We start from the raw sequence: 9,916 nt of genomic DNA, 5'->3' as shown, positions 1-9,916 counted from the left end.
ACATATACAAATCATCTATACATCATTTGAAGTAATCATTCATTTCAAAATTACCAAATAATTACCTAAATAATTTTCCATTATATATGAATTAGTTAATCAACCATATAACACTACAATTAGTTAATCACAATTTTTTTAATTTAGTCATTTAAATAAGGCCAACTTATACTTTTAGAGCGAATATTAAATTCTTTTTTTTTTCTCATATAAACGAATTTTTAGTAAAATAAGTAATCTTTTATATTCTTCAATGTAACAATAAAAATCTATTAAATTTTCATAATTTAATTCGAAATTTGTAAAATCAGAATTAAAATTTAATCGAATTTCTTAATATCAATGATTATTCTCTATAGATCTTGGCAGGTTATTGTGATGAAACCACAATCTCCACCTTCAATACTAATCTACTTTCTACTTGTGTTGACTGTTTATAGTTAATTGCATAAATAATGTGCTAATTTTGTTTGGTCTTATTCAAATTTTCAAGATTAAATCTTTAATTTATCCACAATTTGGATTTTCCCTGATTTCATTTGGGCTAAACAAAAACCTGGCATTTCAGTTGTTCCGAGCTTCTGGGTTAATTCAGGTAACTCTTTTTTGCTTGATTTTCAATTTTGGGGAAGTTTTCCCCCTTTTTTCTGCTTGATAATGATGTAGATGTCGTTCCAAAAATAGCAAGTCTTCTGCTAGTAGTGATTTCAACTTTGATCCTCTCTTCAGGAATGGCGATGATGAAATCCTTGACTTAGTTCTTGCAAAAATCAGGTTTAGAAGCATGAATTTGGGGATTTAAGTTGAATAATAGGTGCTGAGAAATTCATTTTTTTTTGTTGATAGAATAAACCTATATTAAAATTAGATTGATTTTGAGGAATTTGATGGAGCTCACTCATGTAAATTGTGAGGGAGAAATTGAAGAGAGTGAGGGATCTGAAAGGATAAGTTTTAGGCAAAACCTATTCCACCAATCAAATTACTCTGGTGTTGTGAGGAAAAAGGCCTACATTTTTGATGGAGATGGGAATTACTTCAACAAGGAATGGGATCTTGTGCAAGGCTCAGGCAAAGAGTTTTGTTGGTATCATGTTGAGCTTCCAAAAGGGAACCATAAGCTCTCCCAGTTGGCTCAGCATCTCATCGACGCCCTGTCCCCGCCCCTAAAGCTCCAGGACATCCTCTCCCTCATCAGCAACGGCCCGTTTTGTGGCCACGTTGATGGTGCTCTTGTGTTCAGAGTTAACTCTCCCGGCCCTGCGTCTAGCAAGTTCACCTTTAGGATTGCAGCTAGGGTCACCGAGAATTCAGTCATCACGGTGTCGTTGGGGCGCGTGCCTAGGCTGGGATTCTCCCCGGTGAATGAGTCTTTGCTGTCGGAGATCCCAATTGTGGAGAGTTCGAGTAATGACAGTAGGACTAGTGAAGGTAGGGATAGAGGCGGGATTGTGATAAGGGAGCATGTGTTGGATTTTCTGCTGACTATGAATCATTCAGAGGAAGCTGATAATCCTGTGCCTAAATCTGTCGCGGATCTTGTGGTGCACATCATTGATACGCACGTGGATCACCTTCAGGATGTCGTGACCAAGCTTGAGATTGAGCTGGATGCGGTCGAGTTAGAGATGGACAGAGGTACATCAGTACATCCTTTAAACTCGGCTTATTTATGCTTTTTTGTTATTCTCGTGCTATGTTTGAGGGGTCGGACAACTTTCTTGATTTACACTGCTTACTTGTAGTGCCGTTTTTGGAGTCTAATGTAGCAAATAGTAAGCGAAGAGTATCGTATCCACAGAGACAATCAGTGTCAACCTAATTACCACGAACCAACCTCAACTACTATCTAGATGAATCGGAAAGTTTGGGTTTTCTAAATCTACTTAAAAACAAAGTAAAAACAATTAAAAACAACTAGAGAACTAAAAGCAAATAAGAAAACAGATGTAGATCAAAGATGAGAAGGGTAGAATCCTACGGGATCGATAACAACTATCCTATGCTCAACTAATTTCTAAACTATGCCAACAAAGGGTCTCAAGGGTTATTAAGCTATCACTAAGGTAAAACTATATCTTTTCTCAAAGCATATAATTTGTAGATTGCTACCTAGAACCGAAGTCTCCTTCCTAGAACTAAGGCAACAACTCCTAATAGCTCCTAAGATACTTAGCTTCATTCAAAGGCTCAAATCTCTCGATTATATTGGCAAAGACGTCAATTTCTTCTCTTTCAAATTAAACTACTCACTTCTCAGTTCTTGTAGTAAAATCCACATGCATTTATAAGGTGATCAGTCAAATAAATGTATAAGCACAGAAGAAATCAAAATAACCACATGAGCCAAGGCATAGAAAAAGGAAATCAATTAAACATAAGAATCATTGTATCTCCCCGTAGAACTCTACGAAGGATTTAGCTACTCATGTTCATCACAAAAGTCAAAGAAATATTCAAAGAAATATTCAAAAACATTGTTTGAACAAGAATAAAACTAAAAGTAGAAACTCTTAGAATTGGATTGGGTGGATTTGAGGCCTCGTCTTCAATCTTGCGATGAATACTCGTCCTCTGCTCGTTCTTCTCTTCTTCCTATGTGAAAAAGTAGTATTTTTGGGGTAGGAGGCGTGTAAGTTGTGTTTGGAGGCGTTTCCTAGGCATATATATACCCAGGGTTGACTTTGGGCCCGAAATAAGCTGTCCGACGAAGCTGGCGGGTCGCCGGGTTGGGTGTGCGTCGAAGCTGGCGAGTCGCCAGCTGCTTACGGCGTTTTTTTCGTGTTTTGCTGGTGGGTCGCCAGGTTCATTTGCATGCGAACCTGGCGGGTCGCCAGCTATGTCACTGCTCTGCGCAGTCTTAGTAAAACGGCCATAACTTCTTCTACCGAACTCCGATTGAGACGTTTAAGATATCCACGCGAAGCTCTTTCGAAGACGGAGAGAATGGTATGCATTACATGCGAATCGGACTTCAAAATCTCCAGAAAAGCTGTCTCGAACATTGAGCAACTGCACATCCATATATTTTGTACATTTTTCTACACATTCTTCACAAAATGGTCAAAATACCAACATAATAGAGAACTAGCTATAACCATGTCTCAAAGTTCACAATATATGATCAAAACCAAGTAAAACTGCCCTCTAAAACCATGTAAAATTTAAGTGAATCACAGAGGTACATCAGTACATCCTTTAAACTCGGCTTATTTATGCTTTTTTGTTATTCTCGTGCTATGTTTGAGGGGTCGGACAACTTTCTTGATTTACACTGCTTACTTGTAGTGCCGTTTTTGGAGTCTTGGCATGTAGAGTATTATCTTCTTGATGATTTTATGTGCATTGTGATCCTATCAAAAAAAATTTATGGTACTTCTCTTACTGTGTAAATTGGCGGTTTCGTGGAAAAACATATTATTAGTATCTGTTACTCCATCAGTACTTGGAGAAAAAAGGTTTCGGCAGATTGTTATTTCTTTTACGTGTAACATATACATTGAATATGAACTAAGTGCTAAGAGAGAGAGTGTATTGTTTGGGTCGTAGAAAGATAGGAATTTCGGAATTTATACCTCAGCTTCTTCGAGAACCATTCCAGAGCAGTAAATATCAGAATTTGGTCGAAGTATATTTTTTCAATTGATGTGCCATTTATTAAATGACCATATCTATATTTTTGTTCATCTTGTATTAACTTGAGTTGAAGTGGCTTGAAATACTACATAAAAACAAATGGCCAGTGAAAGAAGAGCAGCGGTCTCGTTCGTTCTCTCTATCAGACCGCACAAAAATTATCAGGAATTGTGAAAAAGTTTCGTTTCATAGTGTATTAGTTCTATATAGTTTCCTTAACGAATATTTTCATGGCCTGCCAAATAATAGTCTATGTTGCATTTACTCACACGCGCTGCATATGATGACAGAGAAACGAATATATGATGCTCTTAGATCCGAGTCTTGGTTAGATGTCTGAAAAATTTATCAGGGATTGTGAAAAATAAGTTTGTGTTTATTTCTGGGATGATCGAGAATAGTATGGGTCGATGAGACATAGATGGACTAGTTTATCGAAGCTATATAAACGTTCATCTTATATTCATCTCGATGGATGCTCTTAAAAGAAGTAGGCTACATTATTTGGAGGAAAAATTAGATGGTGCAGACATCCATACAGTCTCGATCAAAGGGATCTTAGAGTACTCCCGATTTATTAGATAGCTAGGTCTCTCATTTGTGTTTACTTCATCACTATATGATACTCAGTGATTTGTTGCAGGTGGTTTTGCTATGAAGAAGCAAATGTTAGACAGCCGAAGATTCCCAAAAATGAATCTCGACTTGCAACGTCTATTGCAGGTATTTCACATGCTTCGATAGCCCCTCTCTGAGAAAGCCTGTATCGTACGTATTAATTTAAACCAATGTTCTGACTTGTTTGGAGAAACTCCAGGTGATCGCACACGGTGAACAAGTATTTCCCCGAGTCAAGGAGAAGTGTTCGTCTAAAGAATGGTTCAGCAGTGAAAACATCAACGCGTTAGAAGAGTTGATCAGTCGTATAAGGAGATTAAAGGAGAACGTTGGCTTCATAGCCAACCGCGTCACAGCAATTCAGGCTGGCCTCGACAGCTGGCAGTCCGAGCAAATAAACCGAAAACTATACTACCTCTCTTTCCTCTCCATTATATTTCTCCCTCTGTCAATAATAACCGGAGGTTAGTTTTTTACATTAAACGCGAAAACATTTTTCCTATCATGTGCTTAAACCTCAGCTGTTTCTTGCTGGCAGTGTTCGGGATGAATGTGGGCGGAGTTCCTTGGACCGGACAAAGAGACCCCGCGCTAAAGGATGGGTTTCGCAACGTGATGATGGTCTGTGCAGCGATGCTTGCAGTCGTTCTCTTGTGCTTCGGTTTCCCGGCATTGTACAGCCGTGCAATGGCCTGGTGGAGAAGGCCGACTATGCAACGAAGCTGGTCCCTCAACCGGAGGTCCTTCATTAGGAGAGCCGGGATGGATGGAGGGAGAACAGACAGAGGGGGGTATGTTCGACTTTAGGATGCAGCGCGATGATCATCGTACATGCTAGACATGTTCGATCTTCTCCCTCTTTTGATCCGGCATCGTCTTTCCCGGGATGGATCGTTGTTGTACCTACAATCGTTGATCATCTGCTAACTTTTACACACACACACACACACACACTAATTCTTGGTTTGCTAGATGTAGGCGATTCTTGCATTTCTTTTCTCCTTGTGGATATTGATTTTCTTGTACAGGTGACAAGACTATTACTTTTCAACTAATTGAAACATTCAACTCAGGCAGTTATGAAATTTAGCAGATTTATTGTATTTTCGAACTACTCATTCCTATATGGATTTATATTTTATGCTCTGATAATATTTTTTGTGTACACGTATATAGTTAAATTTGTGATACTACTACTACTTGAGTTACATTAGTAGCCCTGTTAATCTAATTTTTCTCTACTTTTATTCTCAATCTTCTCTTAAAATCATCCATAGTTATTTACTAATCCTTGTGTTAAAAAGAAACGCCTCGATATTAATGAGACAGTAAATCGGATTGTATCCAATTGTCATTATTCTAGCTCTTGTGGTCTTTCTTGTACCTTAACTCATAAAACTCAAAGTAGATATTTCACATCTAACCAGTAAATAGGATTCGAATTACTATGACTATGGGATAGATTAGAGACTATGTTCTTCACTACTTATTCCATTTCATGGTAGTGGAGATTCTTCTTTTCGGCACAGAGATTTAAGAAAATAGTGTGAAATGTAATGTAATTAAATAAAGGGAAATTGGTCTCTAAAATCATGAACTTTGCCAAAAATTTGGTATTTCCCATGAACTTTGAAATTGGTATATAATATCATGAACTTTGCATTTTGTTTGGTATTTCCCACGGCATGTTTATTACTATATTTGACTAACTTACGAGGCTTTTTAATCATACTTGACACAATTAAATTTACATGGTTTTCAACGTGACTTTTTATCCTATATGTTATGAACTTAAAAAGTTGTTTAAAATATTATAAAACATTTGGTAAGATAAAAATAAATAAAAAATTATTGGCCCTTGCAATTTTTTTTTTATTTGGCCCTTGCATATCTTGGGGAACAATCCACCTAGCATTGCAACCACGTTCATCTTCCGACAATATATTTCTCAGCTATTTATTTATTCACATTTTATCAATTTCTTTTTCTAAACCTCAGCTATTTGGGGCCGTTTCACTCTCCTCTTTCAAAGCTCATCTTCATAAACCCTAAACCCTAGCAACCAAGGTGCCCTCAGATCGCTCCGTTTCAATGGCCACCGCCGTCCTCCTCAGATCTCTTCGCCGCCGCGATATTTCCTCCGCCCCTATCTCTGCTTTCAGAACAGTACGTCTCGCCAATTTCTCTGATTGTTTTCTTTTTTATTTTCTCTCACGTTTGATTCTTTCTATGTGATATGGTGTGCGGTTTTATTTACTCTCTTAGATCTGGTTTGAACTGCGTATTTTATTTCAGGAGGTGACTGTGTATTAGAATATGTTTTTGCAGGATTTCTCTCGTGATGAATCTATGAATTTGTCCTTTGTTTTATGTGTCACGTATATACGGCTGCTATGATTTCTGGTGATTTGAATTTGCGAGGAAATATTTTGAACATCGTGGTCTATTGTCAACTGATTTTGGATGCAAACCATCTCACAATCACTGTGATATTAATATATCGGTAGAATTAAGGATTGATCGAATTTTGGATGTGAATATTCCCATGATTAATGATGATATTAGTGGCAGTACTTCATGTATCTTGCCATTGAGCAGTTTCTTGTTTATGATGATGCTATATGATTAGTGAATTTTATGAGTCAAACTATTTAATGCTTCGGTTAAGATAATTCTATATATGCAGCACCTTTATAATTGAGTGTTCTTTCTGAAGACTATACTATTAGCGTTAAGCACCTAGAGAATTTAATCACCCACCTATATATTGTGTGTTTCAGTTAACTGGAAACACCAAACCATCATGGGCAGTAAGCAACAAGTGGGCAGGTCTTGTGAGGCCATTCAGGTATGTTCCGTGCTCATCATTTTGTATATCAAGCATTGAGTAATTGCTTTATTTCTTTATTGATTCAATTGTATTTTCTTCCTGAACAGCACCAAACCGGCTGGAAATGATGTGATTGGTATTGACTTGGGTACAACGAATTCTTGTGTGTCTGTTATGGAGGGAAAGGTGCCAGAATTTTCTCTCAATTGAATCTGCATCTTACTATTTGTTATCAAATGATTTACTTACATGTGAGATGCTTACAGACTCCAAAAGTTATTGAGAATGCTGAGGGTGCTCGGACAACTCCATCAGTAGTTGCTTTTAGCCCGAAAGGAGAACTGTTGGTTGGAATACCAGCAAAGAGACAAGCTGTCACTAATCCGACAAACACAGTCTTTGGCACCAAGCGTCTAATTGGTAGACGTTTTGATGATGCTCAGACACAGAAAGAAATGAAGATGGTTCCTTACAAAATTGTCAGAGCTCCTAATGGTGATGCATGGGTTGAGGCCAATGGGCAGCAGTACTCCCCAAGTCAGATTGGTGCTTTTGTCCTGACCAAGATGAAGGAAACTGCTGAAGACTACCTCGGGAAGACTGTCACAAAGGCTGTTGTGACTGTCCCTGCGTATTTCAATGATGCTCAGCGACAAGCCACAAAGGATGCTGGGAGAATTGCAGGGCTTGATGTGCAAAGGATTATTAATGAGCCTACTGCAGCTGCACTCTCATATGGTATGAACAACAAAGAAGGCCTGGTTGCAGTTTTTGACCTTGGAGGTGGAACATTTGATATATCCATTTTGGAGATTTCCAATGGTGTCTTTGAGGTGTGACATACTTGTTTAAGTGCATTTTTAACTGATCCTGTCATTGTTTATGTCTTTATACTGATACATGTTTGCTTGTAGGTGAAAGCCACAAACGGTGACACATTTTTGGGAGGGGAGGACTTCGATAATACTTTGTTGGAGTTTTTGGTGAGTGAATTTAAGAGAACAGACAGTATTGATCTGTCCAAGGATCGTCTTGCTCTTCAGAGACTACGGGAGGCAGCTGAGAAGGCAAAGATAGAGCTCTCATCAACTGCTCAGACTGAGATCAGCTTGCCCTTCATCACTGCTGATTCAACCGGGCCAAGGCATCTGAATATCTCATTGACAAGGTCTAAGTTTGAGGCTCTGGTTAACAGTTTGATCGAGAGGACTAAGAATCCTTGCAGGAGTTGCTTGAAGGATGCTGGCATCTCCATCAAGGAGGTGGACGAAGTTCTCCTCGTTGGAGGAATGACCCGTGTTCCAAAGGTTCAGGAAGTAGTTACTGAAATCTTTGGAAAGTCCCCTAGCAAAGGTGTGAATCCTGATGAAGCTGTTGCCATGGGGGCTGCTATTCAGGGTGGCATTCTCCGAGGTGATGTCAAAGAGTTGCTTCTCCTTGATGTTACACCGTTGTCTCTAGGTATTGAGACACTTGGTGGAATCTTTACCAGATTGATCAACAGAAATACCACAATTCCAACAAAGAAAAGCCAGGTCAGTAGCATTTTGTGAAGGTTTAATCTTCTGTTGAAGTTATTACACTATTGATTTCTGGTTCACTGATGCAAGTCTTAATATTATTGCAGACATTCTCGACCGCTGCTGACAATCAGACCCAGGTCGGCATCAAAGTCCTTCAAGGAGAGCGTGAAATGGCCACAGACAACAAAATCCTCGGTGAATTCGACCTCGTGGGTATTCCTCCAGCTCCTAGGGGCTTGCCTCAGATCGAAGTAACTTTCGACATTGACGCCAACGGTATCGTGACTGTTTCCGCGAAGGACAAAACCACCGGCAAAGAGCAGCAGATCACAATCCGGTCATCAGGTGGTCTATCGGAGGATGAGATCGAGAAGATGGTCAAGGAGGCCGAGGCGCACGCCCAGAAGGATCAAGAGAGGAAGGCGTTGATCGATGTCAGAAACAACGCCGACACCACCATCTACAGCATCGAGAAGTCCTTGAACGAGTACAGGGAGAAGATTCCAAGCGAAGTGGCAACCGAGATCGAGACTGCCGTCGCAGATCTGAGGAGCGCGATGGCCACAGAGAACATCGACGACATAAAGGCGAAGCTTGATTTGGCGAACAAGGCCGTGTCGAAGATCGGGCAGCACATGTCTGGCGGTGGCGGCTCGAGTGGCGGGCCCACTGGAGGCTCCGAGGGAGGTGAGCAGCAGCCACCCGAGGCAGAATATGAGGAAGTGAAGAAGTAGGATGGCTGAGAGTTGATTCAGCTGAGTTCATTTTTGTATTTACATAACTTTTAGTTAGGTGGTGTTAGGAGTTTGATTAGAAATTCCTCGGGCAGAATTGAGCATCGGATTTCTTCTTTTTTTTTTTACATAAATTTGGTGAAGAATGATATATGCTGAAATATCGTATAATAAATCCTATGCCGTCTGGGGTATGAGATTTCGTTTTTGGAATTGTGTTGTGCATTTTTTGTCTTTTGATGAGATATATGCTATCAGCAATGATCTTTTGCTTCTTTTGGTTCTCTTGAGTTGCTTCCATTTGATTAGACGAGTCCATTGTATAAGTGTTCATCACTTTTGAACACTTTTTTTTAAGGCCACGCCAAAATGGATTCAAACTCATGGCTTTTGGTTCGAGTATTAATCACTCTACTGTGTCATTGCTTGTATAATCTTTTTATTATATTCAAATACTAGTATTAAAAAGTATAAAAGAAAGGAAAAGTGTTATTTTTTTGCTAAAAAGAGAAATGACGGACGTCCCGGAAAGGATCGTGACTAGTTTATGATGGGAGGAAAATATTTGTGTCATA

The 9,916-nt window shown here is 39.2% G+C and overlaps 2 protein-coding genes across 2 annotated transcripts; both read left to right on the top strand.

The window, feature by feature from the left end:
- Window positions 1–391: 391 nt before the first annotated feature.
- Window positions 392–5,357, top strand: LOC125218580 (zinc transport protein ZntB-like). Its single transcript, XM_048120269.1, has 5 exons — window positions 392–595; window positions 730–1,638; window positions 4,280–4,359; window positions 4,454–4,718; window positions 4,793–5,357. Exons 2-5 carry the CDS (start codon window positions 888–890, stop codon window positions 5,059–5,061), a joined length of 1,365 nt encoding a protein of 454 aa, XP_047976226.1. The 5' UTR covers window positions 392–595; window positions 730–887; the 3' UTR covers window positions 5,062–5,357.
- An 877-nt stretch (window positions 5,358–6,234) lies between these two features.
- Window positions 6,235–9,554, top strand: LOC125222129 (heat shock 70 kDa protein, mitochondrial). Its single transcript, XM_048124595.1, has 6 exons — window positions 6,235–6,420; window positions 7,035–7,102; window positions 7,192–7,270; window positions 7,351–7,917; window positions 7,999–8,619; window positions 8,712–9,554. The coding sequence occupies exons 1-6, from the start codon at window positions 6,346–6,348 to the stop codon at window positions 9,339–9,341; spliced, it is 2,040 nt and encodes a 679-aa protein (XP_047980552.1). The 5' UTR covers window positions 6,235–6,345; the 3' UTR covers window positions 9,342–9,554.
- The last annotated feature ends 362 nt before the right edge of the window (window positions 9,555–9,916 follow it).

This window comes from Salvia hispanica, chromosome 4 (assembly GCF_023119035.1).
Source record: "Salvia hispanica cultivar TCC Black 2014 chromosome 4, UniMelb_Shisp_WGS_1.0, whole genome shotgun sequence".
In the NCBI taxonomy this organism is placed as follows: domain Eukaryota; kingdom Viridiplantae; phylum Streptophyta; class Magnoliopsida; order Lamiales; family Lamiaceae; genus Salvia; species Salvia hispanica.
This window is presented reverse-complemented; position numbering and strand designations above follow the sequence as displayed.

Excerpts from the sequence above, each read along its gene's own strand:
- LOC125222129 (XM_048124595.1), top strand. The coding sequence starts at position 6,346 with ATGGCCACCGCCGTCCTCCTCAGATCTCTTCGCCGCCGCGATATTTCC. Across the intron at positions 6,421-7,034 it reads CTATCTCTGCTTTCAGAACA|TTAACTGGAAACACCAAACC; the intron begins GTACGTCTCGCC and ends TGTGTGTTTCAG. Across the intron at positions 8,620-8,711 it reads TTCCAACAAAGAAAAGCCAG|ACATTCTCGACCGCTGCTGA; the intron begins GTCAGTAGCATT and ends ATATTATTGCAG.
- LOC125218580 (XM_048120269.1), top strand. The coding sequence starts at position 888 with ATGGAGCTCACTCATGTAAATTGTGAGGGAGAAATTGAAGAGAGTGAG. Across the intron at positions 1,639-4,279 it reads CGAGTTAGAGATGGACAGAG|GTGGTTTTGCTATGAAGAAG; the intron begins GTACATCAGTAC and ends GATTTGTTGCAG. Across the intron at positions 4,719-4,792 it reads TCTGTCAATAATAACCGGAG|TGTTCGGGATGAATGTGGGC; the intron begins GTTAGTTTTTTA and ends TCTTGCTGGCAG.